Here is a 21,513-nt window from a genome sequence, read left to right on the forward strand (position 1 = left end):
TTCCCTCTTCTCATCTCCCTGTTTATCCCCATTAAGCTTCTGTTGCCTCCCATGCGTGCATCCCGAGTGGGTGAGCCACATGGGATAGTAAACAGGTGGGGTTTTTGCAGTGTGTTAGTTGTACCATTGGTGCTTGGTGCTTTTGCCCTTTGCAGAACTGAATGCCCTTCCTTTCCCTTTGATGCATTTCCCTCTGCCCATCAGTCCTCACTACTCAATAATCTACCAAAGGAGTGGCTTTCCTAGTGTACAGGTATTAAAGCTGTGTGATTTTTGAGAAATCCAGTGCAGTATTGACACAGTATCTGTCTCTCTCTTTCTCTATCTCTCTCTTTCTCTCTGTCTGTCTTTCTCTTTTTCTTAAAATGCTGAGATTTCAGTGCTCGGACCCTCAGTGCTGGTATTCCCCCCTCCCCCTTTCAAATCTCTCCCCCTCTCCCCTTAGATACAAGGGTACCACTCCGAAATGCTGCACTGTTGATAATGTATTTCTGAAGCGGCCAGCTGTGGCTCTTCTAACGTTGATGCCAACGATAACCGAAAGACATCCCCCAGCCCCATTTCTCTATTTAAAGAAAGAGAAAGAAAAAAAAAGAAAAAAGAAAAAAGGCTTGTTCTATTTAAAAAGAGCAAGAGAGAAGGAATAGCATTTGAAATGAGGTGTTCCCATCCCACCTCCCTCCTGCCTAGGACTAAAAGGTGATAATCACTACTAATTACAAGATTTTCCTTCATGAACAGGAGTTTGAGTTTCAGGATTTAGGTGCAATTAAAAAGGGATTTATACACCATTGTTTTTTATTTGTTTATTTTATCTTTTATAAAGTATTTCTAACACATCCAAACTGCACTGCTGCTGCTAGAATCTCTTGTGATCTGAGAAGGTTTTAAGATTAAATTCTTCCTTAAGAGCCAATAAAAATAATAATAATAATATCAACAACAATAAACTACAGCTAAATTGAACGTAGTCATGATCTGGGCGAGGAAGTAGAGACTTGATACCTGGCTAAAAGAGCTCATATGGTTTGCTAGAAGTTATGGGCATGGTCTTGAAATTACTGATTAAGGGTTTGCCTTGTGTATTATTACAGATCAGATCATGCCATGGTCCAAAATAACAAAGACTCTGCTAACAGGGAATTTCCGAGGTCAAATGCAGATTTATCTTTATGGAGACCCACCAAAGCAGGTCAGAAATAGGTGAGAGGAACTCTGCCACCAGCCTAGGGTCTATGAAGGTTTCTGCTCTACGCCAGTTGTCCAAATTTCACCTGTGCAAAGAAAGACACGGTTCTAGCAGGCAAGTCAGCGCACCTTAAGATGGCGATGCTGATTTTTATGGGAGCTATACAACTCACCTGGCTCTCAGAAGTCTGACTGGATGCTTCTCTGTATCCCCAGGGACACAAATACCACCAAACTTCTGGCCCATAGTGATCGCAGGAAAGGACGGATTTGAAGTCCTATGTATCAAGAGATGTCTGTCTCACTGGGTGCGGTTGAGAGCTTCACGCCTCTCCTTGCACAGGGAGGCTGGGTTGAGACCCTGGAGTTCTCATAGCTAGGCAGAAAGCGAATGCCTGTCTATGCACCCATGCAGAGAGTTGCATGGCCTCCTTTCAGCTAGGATGGAAGGGAAACGGTTTTGCCCCTTTTTCAGAGGCTTTGAATCTTGCCCAGAGGGGCTGAGATGCTTGCTGCACTCTGGTGGATAAAACCGGGTGAATAACTCATACCTGATGGTATTTTTCTCCAAGCATCAATGAGTCCACACGTGCCGGGTCCGGGCTGTGCCCTAGAGAGGGTATCTGTCTGCTTGTCTGGGATCTACGGCCACAGCTGGTTTGCCCCCTTGAAATGGAGCACTTCGTAGCTGTCCTCTTAATTTTGAAAGCTTCAGACTTCCACCTCGATGGCTCTGTTTTGATCCAAACAGCCAGCTGCTTGGCTCAAGATAGAGCACTGTATGTACGGACTGAGCGGCTCTGCATGCTCTTCCATATTACAAAGGGGAAGGAGAATGAACAATGCACCGTGGAGCTGTGTGGGCTGTGAGTTAGCAACCTCTGAGTATGCAGAGCTGCTGCTGTTGGTACAGGACAAATTGTCATGGTTGAATTTACCAGAATTAAAAATTTTCCCCTATTTCACACAGTGGTGCCCTGTCAGGAGTTACAAAAGGTAGCAGTTGTGGTGCTGCAGGGATAATCCTTTTTCCCCTCCGCTCAAGCTTCTTGTTGCTCTGCTCTTTTCAAGCATAGGGAGTTTTAAATGGTTCAGCAGGCATTTAAAAACAGCACAGTGCACTCGCTGTGCCTGCTTGGGCCTTGCCTCTTCTGCTGCGGGAGTCAAGTACGAGTACAGCACTTAGTCACCCAGAGTCAGGTTCTGCAGCCCAGGTCCTGCTGAGAACATTTCAAATATTTTTCAAGGCTCTCTGGAAAACCTCAACTCACTGAGAGACCGAAGATGAAAACAGGCCAGGGCTAAACATGTAATAGCAAAACTAGTTGAAATCAATTAAAATAAAAACCATAGAAAACGCAGAAATAGTGTGCCTAGGACCTCAAGAAATAAAGCTTCAACATATATTAAAATGTGACTAATTTAACAAATAATTTAGCCTGTAGCCTGCTCCTGGATTAAATTTGGCTCGTGTAATTTGGCCATCAAACCAGAGCTGCTGGTTGCTCAGCCCGTCCCTCAATAGACAAGTGGAACGGTTGCTAAGCTTTTCGCTTTCAATGCCATTTCGAGGTTAGAATGAAATAATTTCACTTGCTCTATAGATTTAACAAATAGCCGCAAGGTCAAAACAATCATTGATATTTTAAAATGTAGGAATTTTAATACCTTTTTTAGGCTAGCATTGATAAATTCTTTAATGGAAAAGGAGGGAGGCAGAACCACCGCTAGTTCATACAGCTGCCCCTGTAGTGCCATGTTCCAGGCGCTGGAATTTAGGGAGGGAGAGTTCTGTGACAATTTGTCAGCGTTACGTTAGCACTGCCATGGGTGGGGGAGCACCCTGTCCGTGGTTGGGGTGTCCTCAGCTCTGAAATTCTAGTTTAAAACCAAACAAAGCAAACAAAACAATGTTGCTGTGTTTCTGCAGAAGGATTTCTCAAGGGTATCAGGAAATGGAAATGGATACAAAAAGCCACCCCCCCAAAAAAACCCCAAAAACCTCAAAAATGTATATGTATGTATATATATGTATATCTCTCTATAGAGGGCACTTTGCAGGAACACTGTGCTGTACTGATCTCGAAATCTCTGCCTGCCTGTGTCTCTTACACCTTTTGCATCGCTGTTCTCTTTGTTTTAGGGGAAAAAATTAGATTACACCTTGTCAAATTAAAATAACAAAAATAAAATAGTAAAGTCTGTGTTTAATGTTACTGAGCTGCTTGAAAACAATTGGGTTCAGATTATTTTATATTCAATCCTGTAAAAAGCAACAGAAAAGAAAAAAAAAAAAAGAATTACAAAAGACCAGAGATGTTCGGCCAGCCTGTCACTCAACTAATGTGTTTTTTTAAGTGGAAAAGTAATGATGATTGGGAAGGTAATGGATTTCCTCCAGACCAAATCCAAGCCTTGGTCTCATTCTTTATTTATCTCTCTATTTACTTATTTATTTTTATTTACCATGAAGGAAATTAGGAAGGAGATGGGCATGAGGAGGGAAGTATCTCGTCCTCTGGAGGGACGGAGGTCGGAAATCCAAACGCGAACAGCGTCTCGCCCCAGCGGAATGAACTTGCAATTGGAATGGGAGAGGGAGAAGGCAGAGGCGGCTGCACGGACAGCACGGGGCAGGGACGGACCACCTTTTGGGAGGGGAGGACAGGTGTAATCTAAGCTTCACTAATAACGTAGAGGCTGCACATTATTTTGGCACCCTTTCCCCTACCCCCTCCTCATTTTGGAGCAAGACGGAATGACTCCTGTCTCGCCAAAATGGCCAATAATGTCCGCCTTCTCACCTCATTTGGAGCAGCAGCTTGCTGAGTGTCAAAATGTTTAATACCATTTGGTTTTGTTTGGTGCTTTCAACCAGTCACTTCACTTTCTTTTGTTTCCTTTTTCACTTAATTTCTTCTTTAAGATATAAAATATGTTTATCTTTTAGTTGGTTTAATGTGAATCGGGGTTTGAAGTGACGGGTTCTTGTCTAGTACGTTCTCCTTTCCCCACCTCACTCCTCCTCCAACATTTTTCTCCCTGAGCTAATCTGCAAGGGGCTTAAAAAGTGGAACCAGTGAGTTTCCTCAGCACAAACCGGTTGGTTGGTCCTCAGATTTCTCTCACTAGCAGCGTCCTGGGAACACATTTTAAGGATGGATTCTGGTGTTGCAAAAGTCAACCCTGGATCTCCCAGTGTCTCTTCCGATCAGGTCTGTAAAATCTGTCCCTTTCCAAAACATCTCTCACCTTGTGGACCCCAGCTCTCTTTTTAACTGAGTGGTAGTGGTGGGGAACCTTAGTGATGTTGATTGGTATCTTCTCGTTGGAAAGAACAATGCACCAAAAAATGCCACTCACAGAACACAAACTGGGTTACCCTCTCTGCATCCGTGAGCAGCAACAAAACCAATTGGCTTTACGTGTGAAAAGTTGTGGATCTGTTCGGTTTCCAAGGAAAGTTATGCTAAACAGAATTTGGGATGCAGATTTGACTGCATGAAATGCTTACCCAACAGACAATATTAAACAGACTCATAACTAACTGCACTTCAGAAATCTTCCTGTGCCTCAGAAGTGGCTTCTCTGCATTGAAATAATTTGATTTGTATCACAAATGTCCAGCTCCAGTTCTAAAATCTGGTTCTATCAGTAACAAGCTGTATCCTTGTTTGAAAAAAGCTCCTGAGAGTTTTTTGGCCATTGAAAATGTGTGTTTGTGTGTGCCTGCTTGTGTGCGTATATCGGGAGATGCTGCACATGCACATGGAGCATGCACATATGTGTATGCATGCAAGGTTGGCTTTGTAAAACAGGTCTGACAAAGCTGTCATGGAAACCAAACATCCCTGAAACTCAGGGAAGGTGCTTCTTGAAACCAGAAATTGGTAAAAGCATTCGATAAGAGTCTATAAAGTAGAGCCCTGACTGCCCCATCCCAACTTTTCCTTTCCAGAGAGGGCAGTTCTTCATTTCTTTCCAGTCCTTGGAATGTGTTGGATAGCAAAGTGGAAGGAATCTTTTCAATGCATTTTTTACATGTAAAATTTCACTCTTTCAGCTGCTCTGTGTGAAACCCAGCTGGAGCCAGAGCTGAAACTGCTCTTGATTCAATCTCTAGCTGCACTTCAAGCTTTCTTCCCACCACCGCTCTCCTCCTCCTAGGCCCTGACCTAAACGCTGACCCAGAGATTCTCAGCTTGACAAATCTCATGTCAACAGCCAAATCAGAGTGGTATAGCAATTAAAATAAGCAGCACCATGATGGTTCTTGGTATCCAGAGATGAGCCCTGCAAGTATTTCCTGTTACAGTAAATGCGGTTGTCACCGCCCGGAGCCATAGCAGGGATGTATCTAGGGACTCTCTGAGGGCTCCAGCACTGAATGTTGGACTCCTTGTCACATCCTAGACTGGTGCGTGGATGTTTGTATACTTGTGCACGCACAGGAGTGTGTAGCTTTTTTTAAGGATGCGCAACCCGAGTGCTACTGCCTGTTTTGGTCTCGCATTAGCGGGCTGCTAACCCTAATGCCAGTTCTCCCTTTTCACAGAAAGCGCGTTGTTTTGGGCTGGCGTCCAGATGTGCTGGTTGCTTCCCAGTAGTTAAGTGTGACAAATGCCGTTAAAACAGCCAAAAAGTGATAATGCTGCCCTGAGACCCCACGAAGCTGGCCTAAGCCCCTGGGTGCTGCGAGGAGGGTGGGGAGGATTGCCCGGCAGTTGTTTGTCAGCGTGCTCTGCACGGCTCCGGCTCCGTGGCCCTGAGCTTGTGTTTTGTGAGTGGATCTTCCCTTCCCTGCCCAAAACCACGCAGACAGCAGCGTCTGTTCCCTTCAGACTCCGATTCTCAGCGCTCCACCATACATCAAATGATGCTTTTCAGTTATTAAATTCTGGTTTATTTTTTTTTTCCCTTTTTTTCTTCTTCCTTTCTCTTTTAGTTCGGTTTTATTTCTTTGTGATTAGCCTCAGTTTGAATTAATTGTCTTGTTCTGTTTCCATGACAACTCAGTGTTTGCATCCCACCTGCCGTTGTTTGTTGCTGTTGATGCTGTTTGCTGACCGGATCTTGTCCGGCATATGTCTCCCCATTTCTCCTCACCTCTTCCCACCTTGCCTCCCCTCTCCGGAAGGTTACGTATCAGCCCCCTCCTCAGAAGAGTCATACCCACCCCAGATCTGTCTGCATGTTGACCCCACTTGTTTCTTTTCAAGTTCTCTCCATCTTGTCTCAGAGTGTGACCAGTGTGGTCTTCGCATGGCTCCATTTTCTGAAATGCGGTACCTCTTGAAGCAGACAGTGGAAAGAAGGATGGAGTAGGCAACAGGGGCATACCCTCACGTCTAGGGCTAAAGGTCTTCCGTAGCGATGTGACAGGAGGGAGAAAGGAGCATGTTGCCTGCTCTCTTGAGCCAGTGCTGGTGCCTGAGGTTGTGCGAAAACCATGGTACTCTCTCTCCTTATACCTTTTTCTAAGCAGAAAGTCATCTTCTGGTGTTAGTGTCCAGGTGAGTTTGCAGTCTCTCCCTCTGCACTCCAGTCCTTTCCCCGACTACACTGGAGGTGAGGGCATGCTATCCATTCTCTTTGCAAATCCGTGCATGCAGGAACCCTCCTTTGACATCTCTGAGCTCCTAATGCTGCAAATCTGGGAGTCTTCTCTTCCTTGCCTTTGGTTCCTCACTGCTGGTAATTGTGCAGAAAAGGATCTGATAGCACGATGGGAAGAGCACACCTTTCTTTGAAGACATCTCCTTGTCAGCTTGCAGGAGGCGGCAGAGGCTATATTTGGCTGTTGCTTAACAAAGCCCCACTAAGTGGAAGACAGCCACTACCTCTCTGGCAGCGCCCATCCCGTCTGAAAAAATCCGTAGAGCTGAGCGGCAGCCAGGGAAGTGGGCTGGAAGAGAAATACTAGGAGAATCCAAGACAGCAGTTCCAGGGGACGTCTGAAGGCACCAGGACTTGGGAAGAGCGATGGCAGGCTAAGCGCTGATGTCCTTTGCATTGCTTTTGCACGGATGCAATCGCCACTGATTTTCTAGAGGTTGGTCAGAGAGGTTAGCTGGGAATAGGACAGCAGGGACAGATACTTTTTGGGCCCCCAGCACTCCTAACTCTCCTGCCCCTTGCTCACCCTACCTGAGGGGAGTTTACTGCATGGCTGTCTGAAGCTGGAGGAATCCCGTGCTCCTTTTCTCTTTCGGCTGCTGCTGTGCCTGCATCTTCTGGGGGTCTGTATCCTTTTGTCTTTGCTTGCAGGATGGGACCTTGCCCTCAGCTCCCTCCCTAGGGCCTCTCTGATCCACTCACGTTTCTCCTTTGTGCGTTCTCCTGCTTTCACCCCTGAGGAAGAGCACCCACCTCAGCCAGCCCAGTTAGTTCAGAAAATGGAGCCAAGGAAACCGCACCCTCCCCTTTGCGTCCATGTTCTTATTGTGTAAGGTCTGGAAGCTGCATCCACCTCTCTGCTAAGGAGATGCACAGAACATGTCACTGTTTTCTCAACGTTGAAGTTTCATTACCTTGTTTTTCTTATTAATTCTATTCTATTTATTATTCCGCCAGGGCTGAGATGTGACAATGTGAGCCACCACATTGGGTCACATCAGCTAGAAAAAGTATGCAGCATTAAAGTGGGTTTCCCCCTCCCCTCCCTCTCTTTCTCTCTCTTCTTTCTCCCTTCCCCTCCTTGTTCTCCTTCTCCTTGTCTTCCTTCCTTTCTCTGTCGCTCCCTTTCTATTCAGTATCCATGTGGGCATTTGCTAGCCGCCCATAAATTATATTTCTCTGCATTTTCCTCTCTCTCTCTCTTTCTATCTTTTTCTCTCTCTCTTTTTTACCTATTTTGCATGATGTTTGTGACTCTGAGAGCTGCATCTATCGATGGAACCGTGTCAGATCTTAAAGAGGCTTCGTTAGGGTTTCTATACCCGAAAACCACAAAAATTTCATTAGAGTTTCTCATCTTTTCCACACTCCTTCTCGCTCCAGGGGGACTGCCTCCCCCTGGACGGTTCTCACACGCAGACACTAACTAAATTCTGTCCCGCTCCGGGGACTCCCTCTCCTCCCTTTTTTAAATATTTTTGCCTCGTTACTTTTCAAGTGGTGTGTGTCTGGCATTTGGGGATGTGATACTTCTCTCTTTGTTGAATTCTCTGGGTCCAACAAGGCAAAACCTTGAGAAGTTCCCATCTCCATCCCAGCCTTCTCCTCGCCACCACCCCACCTCTGCAGCATCCCTGGGGCACCGAGCGGCCGGTGGGAGAGGGCCCCTCTCCGGAGACGCGGGAGGCACCTGGACCGTTTCGGGCCGTGGTGGCGGAGGGGCTGTTTCGTTTCGATGTGGGAGAAGGTGACATGGGAGTCAGACCCCGCTGGAAAAGGGGAGGAGCAGGTTTCCTGGGGCGCGGAGCGGGGAGCTGGGGGCCCCAGCGGCTGTGGAGGAGATTTTTCGACGCTCGCCATGCCAGCTCTTGCCAGTAAAGATGAGAAATTGCTAATAAATTTTTGTGTATTTATCTGTGCTGTGATGGGTCTAATCTTGATCAATGGAACCCTGTTGCTATGAAATATCGCTTTTATGTCTATATTCTATATATTGTTTGTGAAGTAAAAATTTATTTGTAGTTTAATTTTTTTGGTTTTTTGGTTTTGATTTTTTAATTTATTTGGTTTTTGTTTTGTTTTTAAAGAAGGAAGAAAATAAATGATGACAAACCCCATCTATATTTAAATTATCTTTTGCTCTTTTTTCTTTTTCTCCCTTTTCTTCTTTTTCTTTTCTTTCTTTTTCTTTTGTTTTGTTTTTTGTTTTTGTTTTGTTTTTTTGTTACCTCTGTGCGTCTCGTCCACAGTTCGCCGTGTGGCCCCTCGCTTCTCCATCTTACCTGTCAGCCATGAAATCATGCCCGGTGGCAACGTCAACATCACCTGCGTGGCCGTGGGTTCGCCCATGCCATACGTCAAGTGGATGCAGGGAGCGGAGGACCTGACGCCTGAAGATGACATGCCCGTGGGCCGTAATGTCTTGGAGCTCACGGATGTCAAGGACTCAGCCAACTACACGTGTGTGGCCATGTCCAGTCTGGGAGTCATAGAAGCCGTTGCTCAGATCACGGTGAAATGTAAGAGAGTGTGAGCACGCCTGCGTGAGCGAGTGCGTGGGTTCCCCGACTGCATGTTTGTAGGAGCGTGCACGCATGAGCGTGTGAGCTGCTGCATGGGTTATATATGTGCAAGGCACATGTTGGGTGCACGGTTGTCACAGCGTCTGAGCACGTGTGCAAAGCGAACGTGGGCAACGTGTGATGTTTATGCACATGAGCATTTGTAGATAACGTGGTCGCGCCTGTCAGCCTTCACCAGTGCATGAGTGGGAATGTCGCTGCGCGTGCGTGGGTACCTGTTTCTGCTCGTGTCTTTGTGTGTCTGCACGGGGTGAGCCTGTCGCTGTCCGATCTGCACGTGAGGAGTGTGGGGACGCAATTATGCATGTGAAAGTTGTGCATGAGTGTGTGTGTGCATGGGAGAAGGAGCAACGTGGCTGTATGGGCATGTGGGTGCCTGACTGCATGTCTATAAGTCTGTGTTGTTACAAGCCTGTATGTATATGTGTAGAGGTGTGAGCATGAGCAGGAAGATAAACATGTGCACCGTGAGCGCCAAATGCTGGGATCTGTGCATGCATCTTTGGGGATCCCCCACAAAAAGAAATCCACAGTGAAGGGGAAGCTGGTGGCTTGAGATCTTTCCTCGCTTTAGGACAACTGAGCTGTTTGTTATGAAGCAAACTGTGATTCCAACCCCTGCATGCTTGTTTCTGTCCTGGGGTCTGAGACTGGCTGGGCAGTTTGCAAGGAGCCTTGGATGGCTTGATGCCTGCATGCCATCCTGTTCCAAGGTTAGAGATTCAGCCAAGGCCCTGAGGATCTCTGGCATGTGTGCCCTTGCAGTAGAGCCTAGTTCCAGCATCTTAGTGGCCGTTGTTGCCTCAGCAAGAGGGGGAGTAACCCCAGCTTCCAGCTAGCAATTCCCAAGAGGAGCACGGGTGCAACCTTCAATCTATTCTGTCCTCAGCAGGGGAGTATTAAAACCCAAGCGGGATGCCCCTGTGGTTGGGTGAGTGTAGAGCTCTTTGTATGAGCTGGCGTCTGCTCTGAGTGCTGGCAATGCCCACGAGGGATCTGGGGGGAGATGGGGTGGGAAAGGGTGCGGGCGGGTGGGGGAGAGGAGGAGACACACTCTGGAGAAGGGGAGGGCTAAAGAAAAACAATCCTGTTGTATCAGTGCATCTGACAAAGGAAGGTCTGGCAATAGAGATGGGTAGGGACTGGAGAATCTTGACATGACACTCATCCTGAGCCTTTGCACAGCGAGCGGGCTCACGTGCTAGCAGAAGGATGCCTGGGGCTGGACTGAGGTGCTCTTTATTGTCCCGAATATTTTCTTCCTTCCCCTTTTTCCCTGTCTTGTCCTATCAATTTAAAAAGCTGCTGTGTGAGATGCATTGCTTCTGCTTCCAACTATCCTATCTCCTCAGATGGGGAATCTTGCCCTGCTGGTGCCTTCTGCTTTTTGTCATTTTATTTGTATTCTACTCCCCCTTACGTTCCTGCATCTGCAATCTTTCCAGGCAGAAGATGAAAGGAGAAATAAGAGCTTTAGAGGTGCTCAAATCTAGAGAAGATGAGGTTGGAAAGGGTCTAAAGCGCGTAGTGAGGAAAACACGTAAAGCTTGCTGTTAAAGATGTCCAGCATTTAGCGTGCAGTCTCCAGTGAGCTCCAAAGGTAGTCTTCTGGATGCGAGACGGGGAGCGAGTGTTAACGCACATTGTGGCATGAGAGGAAGCACTCCAAGTACTTAGAGTTTTGTAGTTCTGGAGAGCACAGTCCGCACCGTACCCTTACCTGCACACTAAACGTGGAGGGATTCAACAGTGCCGGGGCCGGGCTGCCAGCGCTGTTTTGGAAGATCTGATTACGTGCTCGGAAGGAGCTCCTGCGAAACTGCTTATTCTTACTGCCCTGTGAGCCGGCGGATGTGCAGCTGAAGTCTGTGCTAATGATTCCAGATGCTTAGCTGAACACTTTCCTTTTGATGGAGCAGTTTAAGGAGGATAATAGAGTGTATAACTAGGTTCATAATATTTCAGCAGCACTTTACTGAACTGCCGCACTGTGATTGGTACTGTGCCTCTGGCTCCTGCAGCCCTAACTAGCCCAATTAGGCACCATTTCAGCATATGTGGGGTTTTTTTTAAATGTCTGTTCTTCCTGATTCTCAGCACTCCCCAAGGCTCCTGGGACACCAGTGGTGACAGAGACAACAGCAACAAGTATCACCATCACCTGGGACTCTGGAAATCCAGACCCTGTGTCCTACTATGTCATTGAATACAAGTCTAAAAGCCAGGATGGACCGTATCAGATCAAAGAGGACATCACCACCACACGCTACAGTATCGGGGGGCTCAGCCCCAACTCTGAATACGAGATTTGGGTCTCTGCAGTCAACAGCATCGGTCAAGGGCCTCCCAGTGAGTCAGTGGTCACTCGCACTGGGGAACAAGCTCCTGCCAGTGCCCCCCGTAACGTGCAGGGACGAATGCTGAGCAGCACCACCATGATCATCCAGTGGGAGGAGCCGGTGGAGCCCAACGGGCAGATCCGTGGCTATCGTGTCTATTATACCATGGAGCCTGATCAACCCGTCAGCAACTGGCAGAAGCACAACGTGGACGACAGCCTCCTGACCACGGTGGGCAGCCTTCTCGAGGACGAAACCTACACAGTCCGGGTCCTGGCCTTCACCTCCGTGGGAGATGGTCCTCTTTCCGACCCCATCCAGGTTAAGACACAGCAAGGAGGTGAGCACCTGTGTCACCAACTTTGGATGCACTGAGCTGCAGGAGGGAGAGGTGTTGGCTTGTAACGTTAGCCAGCTGTGGCTGCTGTGTCACCAGAGCATTTTTTTTTTTCCTTTATTGGTTCGATTTGGTTAAAATAGAAATAATTTTCCTATGAGGAAGCTCAGTCCTGTGGCTGGAGCCAGAGGGCCTGGTGCATGATTTCTGATCTGTTTTTTCTCGGAAAGGTTGTTGCTTAAATGAGTGGGGCAAGCAATTATGCAAAGAGAATCTGTTTCTGCTGTGCCATGTTTCAAAGTGAGGTATCTTACTGCTTCCAGTTTCTAAATGTCTTTAATAGACCTAAAAACTCTCACTGCCCAGAAGCATGTGTCTTCTTAAAGTACCCAGAAATACATTCTTGGAGCTCAGTGGGGAATGAGCCTTATTTTGCCTTTTTCTAAAAGGAGAGCAAAACAAAGCCCTAATTGTCACAGCAGATGTGTCGAGCTGAGAACAGAAGATGTTTTATCACAGGTTGTCACCCAGCGTGCTTTTGGGTGCTCTGCTATGGTGTGGGGTGCTGGTGAGGAAACCCTGCATCCTCACAGGCTGTTTGTGGGCTTCCCACTTCCAGAATCTTTTAATACTGGGGATTAGTGGGAAGGGCTGTATCCTGCACTGCCAAGGGAGAGGCTTATGATCCTGTAGGACTCTTCCATCTCCAGCAACTCTGGACATGCTGGATGGAGTCCTGCAGTGGGATTTAACCCTCCACTGCTTTAAAGGAAGAGCCTGCCCGCTCTGCAGTGTGGCATTTTGCTGCTGACGTGCTCTTCACACACAGGCTGTGAGGAAAACAGAGTAGGAGTCTTCTAATTATCCGAACTAATGTGGTTCCTCCTGTCTCTCATCTTGCCTCCTCTGTCCCGTTGGCTCCTTCTCTGTGTCAGTTCCTGGGCAGCCGATGAACTTCCGAGCAGAAGCCAAGACAGAGACGAGCATCGTGTTGTCGTGGAGTCCTCCCCGCCAGGAGATCATAGTGAAGTATGAGCTCCTCTATAAGGAAGGAGATCACGGCAGGGAGGTGAGTCCGGAGAGGAGCAGCGCAAAGGGTTGGGGCCCCGAGGAGCATCCCGGCCCTCCGTTCCCCGAGGTGGCTGAGAGAGGGGAGTAGGGCAGGTGTCTCTGGGCAGGGCTCGCCTCTGCTCCTTTTTGTTTGTTTTTATTTTTTTCTTCCCCCTCGCCCATCTCAGGTGCCGAAGAACTTCGAGCCAACGACCTCCTTCACTGTGGAAGGCCTGAAGCCCAACACTGAGTATGTCTTCCGTCTGGCCGCCCGCTCGGCTCTGGGCCTGGGGGCCTTCACCCCGGAGGTCAGAGAGCGCACCTTGCAGTCTAGTAGGTGTCTCTCCTTTTCCCACCCTTCTCTGAGGGGAAGACAGTCAGGGAGCCAGAGATGGTGGGCACAGGGGTACGGAGCTGTGGGGCGGCCGTTCGTGGTGCTGCGGCGTGTCACACGTCTGGGGTTCCCCCGCAGGGAGGTGGGCAGCGGCGGGGGGGTGCCGCGGGGACCTGCTGCCTTCTCCCTTGGCTGACCCAGATAGCTGAGATGCGAATGAAGAGCGGGGCTGGCGCATGCTTTGGGGGGGCGATGGGAGGCCCGTTAGCATCGTCCACTTGATGGGGTGGGGAGCAGCGAAGAGCTTGTGGATGGGCTGCGCTGGCCCTTGGTGCTGAGCATGCTCAGGGAGGACAGCACCCCACTGTCGTGCAGCAGAAACTGAGCAGCAGCTGTCCGGAGGGGGTGCGCAAGCAATGGAGCAGGGAGACGGTGGGGGAAATCAGGAGGAAGAGGAGAAGGGAAGGTGATTAATCAAAGGTCCAGTGTTTTTGCCAGCCTTTGGGAAAGCAGTCCTCATGCCCTTTTCCATGAGTGACTTCGCAGCCGCGGGGAGGAAGGTCTGCTGGCCCAGCAAGCGCTGGGAACGGTCCCGTTTGGGCTCCGGCAGAGCGGGAGAGAGGAGTCGTGTGGAGGCTGTGGGGGGGATATTAATGACACCGGGATGGAGCGTACGCAACCAAAATGTGCTGGTTTTAGTTTAATGGATTGTCTCCCTTTGCTGTTGCCCTGGGGACAATAACCCTGGATGGCAATATTTCAACCTGGGCTTTTCACAGATCTTTGCTTTTAAACGAGGTGTTTTTTCACTGCATGAGTGGCTGTGGCAGCTGTTCTTTGTGTTTTCTGTCTCCTCTCATCTCTACTAAATCACTCCGCTGCAGTTTGGAGTAGCCGGGAGCAGAACTAACTCAGAAATGGCTCTGGTCACCAGTGTGAGGAGAGAGAGCGCCTGCTCCCATCTCTCAGAGTCCTTAACAAGGGAGAGCAGCGGGCGCTCGGCTGGGCGCCTGCCCCATCCTTCCGTTTTAATTGTCACGTCCTGCTGTCTGTCTCTCTCTTCCCTTTCTCTCCCCCCAGGAGTGGGAGGAAAGGGGAGTCCGTTTCTGCATAGACAGAATTCCTTACTGAGGCTTTCTCAGGCCTCCAGTCCATTCAAAGATATTTTGTTTTCTTCTTTCCTTCAAATGTTTTTCCCCTTTTTTCCTTTTTTCCCGCTTACTCTCTCTACGTATTGAAAGAAAATCCTTTCCTGACTTTGCTGCAGATCTGCTGGTTCTGATCCCAGTATGGTACTGTCAGAGGGAGCATCACTGGGGGGTGGGGGAAGATGAACTGAAAGGACCTGAAAAATAAGTGTCAAACTTACCCACGCTCTGCTTCTGTTTTACAAGGGGTTTCCCTCCTTGAGATTCACGGGGATGGGAGGAAAAATGGGTCTGGCATTTGTGCTTTCTGGTTCGATAAAAACGGGCTGGAAGAGGGGTATGGGAGCTGATGGCAGTAGGGCTTAGTGATGCCGAATATTTTTCCCTAAAGGGTGAGGAGAAGGGGATCTGGGAAAGGGGAAGGCTTTGGGGCTTTTTCTAACTTGGCACCTGCCCAGAATGAGGCCTGGTTTATTTCTGTGTAGCTCAGCTTTCATAGGGATAGTTTCATTAATTTAATGCTCGTAAGAACATCAGCTGGGAGCTGTCAGTGTCCTGTAACACGGTGAAACATTTTTTCCTGGCTGGCTGTTGGAGGAACGAGTCAATTCTCCCTGGTCCGGGCGACATCCTTCGGCTCACAGACCTTCTGGCTCGGGACAGGCTTTTGTGTCTTCCCTCTGCAGCTCCTTTTCCGTTCAGCTCCTCCTTGGCCCGCTCCATGGCTCTTCTTTCTTTTCTCTTCTGCTGTCTGCCTGCCTGCCTGCATGCTCTCGCAGCCCGATGAAACCAGCTCCCTGCTCTCTGTCTGTCTGTCTCTTGCTGGGCGGTTTCACACCACGATGGCATCTTGTCTCTGCAACGGCAAAGCCTCCCTCGTCCTCCCGCAGCCTGCCGAGGCGGTCGGTGCTCTTCCCCTCCTAGCTCCGCTGGCAAGCATGTGCCTGCATGCCGCAGCCCTCCCTGCATTGCACACCTTTCTGCACAACACCCTCCACCTCCCTGTCAGGGTGGCTCCTCCTGAGCATCATAACCAAAGTAAAATCCATTAAACTAAAGGTAAAGTATCTTTTTCTTCTTGAAGTAGCTGGGTTTTAACTCTTCAAGTACCAGAGACGTAGATTGTAAAAATAACGGAATCTCATAGTTGGAGGAAGCTGGTTTGCCCTTTCCAACTAGCCATGACCTTCCCAGGGCTCCTTGGCAACTCTCCTACTCAGAAATTTCAGAGTGCAAAGCATGCGTCAACAGACAGGGGTGACAGGGTGGGTGCTGTGAGGCTGCACGTGCAGGTGTAGAGGAACAACGGGGCTTTCTCACCCTCTGTTCCTTCCTAAGAAAGGATGTTTCCCCCACCCATTAGCTCTGCTCTCCTTCCCTTCCCCCTTCCTCACAGTATGTGAAGCGAACAAAACTTACACAAAGTCTGTGGTACCTAAAGGGTTAAAAAACATTGTATTGTACAAGGTCAGTAAGGGTCATTCTTGTGGCTTGGACAGTCAACTTTAAAGCATGTAAAAGATGCAGTTCAGGTGAGTACTGGCTGGTCTCAAGCGGATTCACAAATACAGTCCACCCTGTCGCTGCAGGCTCACACACACGTGCGTGGATCTGCACACACTCGTGTATGTCCTGGAGCCCGTGGGAGGGCAGGGAGGGGTTCCCAAAGAGCCGTCTGCCTGGTAAAAACAGAGCCCAGCAGACAAAGACGATGATCTGCCGGCCGGGGGGCTCTTGCCTGTGCTGTAGCTCCCTTTCCAGCAAAGGGGCTTGCTGCAGAGGTGAGCTCCCAGCCTCTGGTTTGGGCTGCGGTGCTTTGCCTCCTGCACACGGCTCCCACCTTCCCGATGCTGTCCCCACGCGTGCACGCACGCCTGCAGGCTCACGCAGGTTGGGCTGGATTGTGAAGGAAACTCACAGTGCCATGAACTCCCCAGATGCGTCTCCAGTATGGCCAGCACTTGGTGGCTGTTTTCATCCAGGTGCTGTAGTCGATGAGAGTGACGGGGAGGGGGTCCGGGTGGGATCTGGGCCTTCTCCCCCATCACCCACCCACCCCGCCTTTTTGACCAAAGAAAGTGCAAACCAACCTAAAAGGAGGCCTCGCTCCAGGGCCTCTCGGTAGGTCCCTGTGCTGGAGCGTAGAGGGTGAGTGAGCAAGCGAGCGTGACCACGCGCAGCAGCTGCCAGTGCAAACAGTGAACCCAAGTGCCAGCTGGAGCTCCGGCTCTGCTTACTGGGGCTTTCATAATGAGTTTCAGGATGGAAAGGGTAGGTCAGGTCAGACCCTCTCTGCAGTGGGTTTCTCAGCCGTGGTGGCTTTGGCTGGACTGCTAAGCAGGAAAGGTGGCTTCTAATCCTACCCTGACGGGGAGAAAAAAGAAGCGAACGGCATGATGGCAGGCACTGGAAGAGGGCTGAGTCTTTTCCTCCGTACCCTGAAAGGGACTCGAGTTGCTTCTGGGGTGTGGGAAGGAGCAGTGCTTCTCCATTCTGGAGATGTCGGTGCTGCATCGATCACAGCAGATGGAGAGAGCTATCGGGTGAAGGAGATCCGTCAGTGGGACTCTGCCGCCCTGCTCTCCGGTCTCTGCACAGGTACCTCACCAAAAGAGGATAGATTGGGGTCCCAAATTGCCGTTACTGCACTAGCTAGGGTTCTGCTGGCAGGGGGGGAGTAACTCAGTGGGGGAGCTAGCAGTGGGGCAGGGTGGCATTGAAAAGCCAGTCATGTACAGAAACCCACCAGGAGCTTGGTCTGGCCTCGTAGCTCAGTTTCTCTTGTTCTCTCGTAAGAAAGTCTTATAAGTTAGCAGTTGAAGCATGGAAGGTAGGTAAACAGACTGGGAATGTTCTGGAAGGAGTCATTTTTTATATCAGTATTATTTTATTATTATGATTTCCTTTCTGATACGTTTTTTATTTTAAATTACTGGCTTGATTTATGTTTTGCTTTCCAGTTTGTTACTTTTGGTTTTGTTTGTTTGACATATTTTGTATTATTTTGCGTGGCTAGCCATGGCCGGGGATCGTCACCCTCTGCAGTGGGATTTCTGAGGATAAGGGTTTCATTCTGCCATTTTAAATACAGCCAAAATGTAGCAATAAAGCATGAAAGTAGGAGAACAACACCCAAAATGTCCTACTGGACAGAGTGCTCAGCACTGCAGTGTAAGGACTTTCTTTACCCTTTCTGCAAAACCCCCTTACTTCTATTTAATGGAGGCGTATGCAAAGCATGTGGCTTTCACTCCAGTGCAAACTGGGCAAACTGGGACTTGATTTAGCAGAGTCCTCAAGAGAAGCTGGGCATAAGCATGTGTTTGTGACTCAGGGATGGGAGTCAGAGGTTTGAAATAAATAATTAGTCAGTAAAAGAGCTTTTTGTTGATTAGAAAGCAACAGAGAAACTGTGACCACCATTTATGTGGTCATTCTTGCAGATGATGCTTTGGGGCCATATAAGGACACTCCAGTTTCTGGCAGTGTCTGCAGAGAGTTTAAAGCTATTTACTGGAGTTTGGCTGTATTGCGGGAGATCGGATTTGCAGAGTTGCCTTGAAAATGTCTCACTCTGCTACCTGGGCTGATTAACTGTAATTAGCGATTGAAAGAAGTCTAGTCTAAGATCCCCAAAGTGACCAGGTTACAGCTGGGCTACAGACTCTTTGTGCAGACCTCACCAAGGTCTCAGGCCCGTGGCATCTCCACTGACAGACCTGTGTTCCTCCCTGTATCTCAGGGCACCGCCACGGCATGGCAGCGTGCACCCCGGCACGTAGTGTCTGACGGAGCTGGTGTCAGCGTCCTGCTTCCTACTGAGCAGACCACGCTAAAAATTACCTGCTGCAGCTTGGTAAACACCAAGGCGAGCAGCCCTGCACTAGAAGCTGTGGTTTACACCTTCCCCATCTCCTGGAAATCAGCCCTTAGACAGTTGTCTGCTGCCACCGTGAGAGCAGGCGGCTGTGTCGGGCCACGCTTCCAAAGGTGTTCTCCTGGGACTTTCAGAAGTACCCTGACGTAGTTTAGGCAGTGAGTGCAAGGAGAGTTAGACCTGCTGCCGCTTCTGAACATCCCCCTGGGTACCTGCACACCTTGCAAACCCTCCGCCTCGCTCCTTTGCAAGTCTTTGCTCTGAACACCTCCTGTCTGAACACGTTGTGGGCTCATTGCTTGGCAATATCCTGGGCATTACCACCATGGGGTTTTGCCTCCTTCGGTCTGTGGACAACTAATAACTTCCATCTGGAGGTACAGACTCTTAAATTTAAGCCTTCTGGCAAAAGGTATATTTTTCTTACTTACTTTTCACAGATCCCTTCAAAGAAATTCAAGGTCCCAGAGGCTGCAGTTTGGAAACAAGTGCTTTACCAGCTGAGGCAGGGTTTGCCAGAGTGCTGTAAAACAAGGAGCTGAAGGAAAGGTCTTTTGTAGGGTGAAGCTGGGTGCTTGGTTTTGTGCCAGGTACACGTAGTAGAAGCAGCAGGACCCCACTTGGCTAGCCCGCTTGCTGTTTTAGTCCTTCGCTTTATAACATTTCAGTTTTGATACCCCATTTCATTTCCGTTGGCTTTTTTTTCTTTTCATTTAAAAAAAAAAAAGACAACAACAAAAAGCTCTCTTCTTTTTTAATTTTATCTTCCTAAACCAAATTTTTGTACGTTTTATTTTAGATTTTTTTGTTATCATTTTCCTTTTTTTTTTCTTTTATCTTTCCCATCTTTTGTTTTTTTCCCCCTTCTTCCCTTTCCCTCCTGAATTTTCCCCCCTCGTAGAACCGTCTGCCCCCCCTCAAGACGTAAAATGCGTCAGCACCAGATCCACCGCCATTCTGGTAAGTTGGCGGCCGCCTCCGGCCGAAAGCCAAAATGGCGTCCTGGCTGGATACAGCGTCTACTATCGAGCGCTGGACTCTGAGGACACGGAGCTTAAGGAGGTGAATGATATCCCCCCAACCACCAGTCAGATCCTACTGGAGTCCCTGGAGAAGTGGACAGAGTATCGCATCACTGTCGTGGCTCATACGGAGGTGGGGCCGGGCCCGGAGAGCTCGCCAGTTATCGTCCGGACGGATGAAGATGGTAATTGCATTTCTTCTGGTTTTCTCCTGAGTCCCCTGGTGAATACGTGTCCCTGGAGTGGGCTTTTCCCACGCCGGGGAGCACACGTCGAGTCCCCTCTCGTGGGTCGTGTGTGGTGCACAAGCAAAGCTTGAATGGGGCCTCAACTTGGCCTCCAGTCCAAGGCGTGCAGCATCCTCTGCTGCCGTCTCCCTGAGCCCTTCTAAATATTGGAGTCTGTAGGGTTGTCCTTGCTTTGGGGTTGGGTCGTTTCGGATTTCTGGGGATTTTTTAATGTCGAGCCTCTGAGCCTTGACTGCATCACTTTTCCTGAAAAGATGCTGAGCAAGGAAGCAGCTGAGGCAGCGAGGAAATGAAACCAGAGAAGAGGAGACAATTGCTGCCAGAAACTGTTTTAAAATATTAAGAGTTCTTCCCACCCGTTCCTTGTTACGAGCTCCTCTTTGAGTCAAAGTTTTGATTAGTGGCAGAAAGGAAGAATCTCTGTTAAAGTTTCCAAAAACCTTCAGTGACAAGCAGTTTAGACTCCAGTTCAGCGGCCAAGCTCAAAGGCTTTTAGCCCAAACAGGGACAATGAGACTTGAACTTTCCTGGTATTTGTACAGTAAAATAAAACCAGGAAAAAATGTGAATGTGTGCATGAAGGGAGAGCACCCTCCCAGTGAGGGTGAGGTAGGACCCTCAAACAATATAGGTCAAGTAGATAACATAAGTAAATTCCAGACTTCTCAATCTTTCTTCCTCCATCCCAAATAGAAAGAATTTCTGAAACAGCAACAGTTTTCTCCGCAGTGAGGGTCCTGTTTCCCTGAGCATCTGCCCATGTCCAAATGGATAGAATACCTTGCTCAGAGAAAGTATGGTTTTCTTGCAGATGAAGCTGTCATGCCTGTATTATTATTAATTTCCAAGAATTTAGCCCAAATTCCATCCAAGACATCTCTTGTTCCCTGTCTTGAGATTACGCAGCAGCTGTAACCATCAACCCACCTGCCCTGCCTGAGAGACAAGGGAACTCCAAGGGCAAGTCCCCCTCCAGTCATCTCCACCCTAACATCTCACAGGCAGGACCAGAGCTTTTCTGGCTGGTTAGATGGTGGTATTGTCCTCAGAATAGGATCTGGAACTATATGCTTTCTTCCATCTGAGGAAACTGGGGACAAGGGAGCCTGTGGAAGAATGACTGGACTATGAGATGGGCCTGTTTCCATGCATATCTCTGAGCCGTGCAGATTAAATCCCCCAGAACTGCTTCCCTGTTTCACTGAAAAAAGGCCATGGCAGACGATGGGATATCTCGTTTGGCTGTTAAGTCTCCCCCACCTCTCAGGGCTGTAGGTTCAGTGTGTGTATAGGTGAAGTGAGTACGTCCCATAGGTGAAGTGACAGCTCCAGCTAGAAGTCCCCAAGTGACTCTTACCCCTTTCTTCCCTTCCTCGCAGTGCCCAGTGCGCCGCCTCGGAAAGTGGAGGTGGAGGTCCTGAACTCAACTGCAATCCAAGTGTTCTGGCGCTCTCCAGTCCAGAACCGCCAGCATGGCCAGATTCGCGGCTACCAGGTCCACTATGTACGCATGGAGAACGGAGAGGCCCGGGGGCTGCCCCAGATCAAGGATATCATGCTGGCTGACGCCCAGGTAAGGACTCGCCTCTTGCTCCTCTCTCTTCTCTTGTGGAAGGTTTGAGGGGGTGGGTGCTCCAGCCACCTTGTCTCATCCCAAGCAACGTAACGCTGGAGAAGGTAGATGAGTGTCTTTATGACAAGGTATATGTTGTCTTTCTGCAGTTCATTTGCACTCCCAGACAATAGCTATTGTGGAAGAGTATGAACTGCTG

The 21,513-nt window shown here is 48.9% G+C and overlaps 1 protein-coding gene across 8 annotated transcripts in view; it reads left to right on the top strand.

Moving 5' to 3' along the window:
* Nucleotides 1-21,513, top strand: part of PTPRS (protein tyrosine phosphatase receptor type S) — a 162,410-nt gene that overhangs the window by 105,034 nt on the left and 35,863 nt on the right. For 6 of the 8 annotated variants that reach the window (XM_054805126.1, XM_054805130.1, XM_054805129.1 and 3 more), the window contains exons 7-12: nucleotides 9,054-9,323; nucleotides 11,484-12,065; nucleotides 12,998-13,131; nucleotides 13,301-13,445; nucleotides 19,373-19,678; nucleotides 21,121-21,314. In XM_054805126.1, coding sequence (XP_054661101.1) covers nucleotides 9,054-9,323; nucleotides 11,484-12,065; nucleotides 12,998-13,131; nucleotides 13,301-13,445; nucleotides 19,373-19,678; nucleotides 21,121-21,314 — 1,631 coding nt within the window. The remainder of the gene's footprint in view (nucleotides 1-9,053; nucleotides 9,324-11,483; nucleotides 12,066-12,997; nucleotides 13,132-13,300; nucleotides 13,446-19,372; nucleotides 19,679-21,120; nucleotides 21,315-21,513) is intronic. The other 2 variants (XM_054805132.1, XM_054805133.1) reach the window with 1 other exon arrangement.

This window comes from Grus americana, chromosome 28, assembly GCF_028858705.1.
Source record: "Grus americana isolate bGruAme1 chromosome 28, bGruAme1.mat, whole genome shotgun sequence".
In the NCBI taxonomy this organism is placed as follows: domain Eukaryota; kingdom Metazoa; phylum Chordata; class Aves; order Gruiformes; family Gruidae; genus Grus; species Grus americana.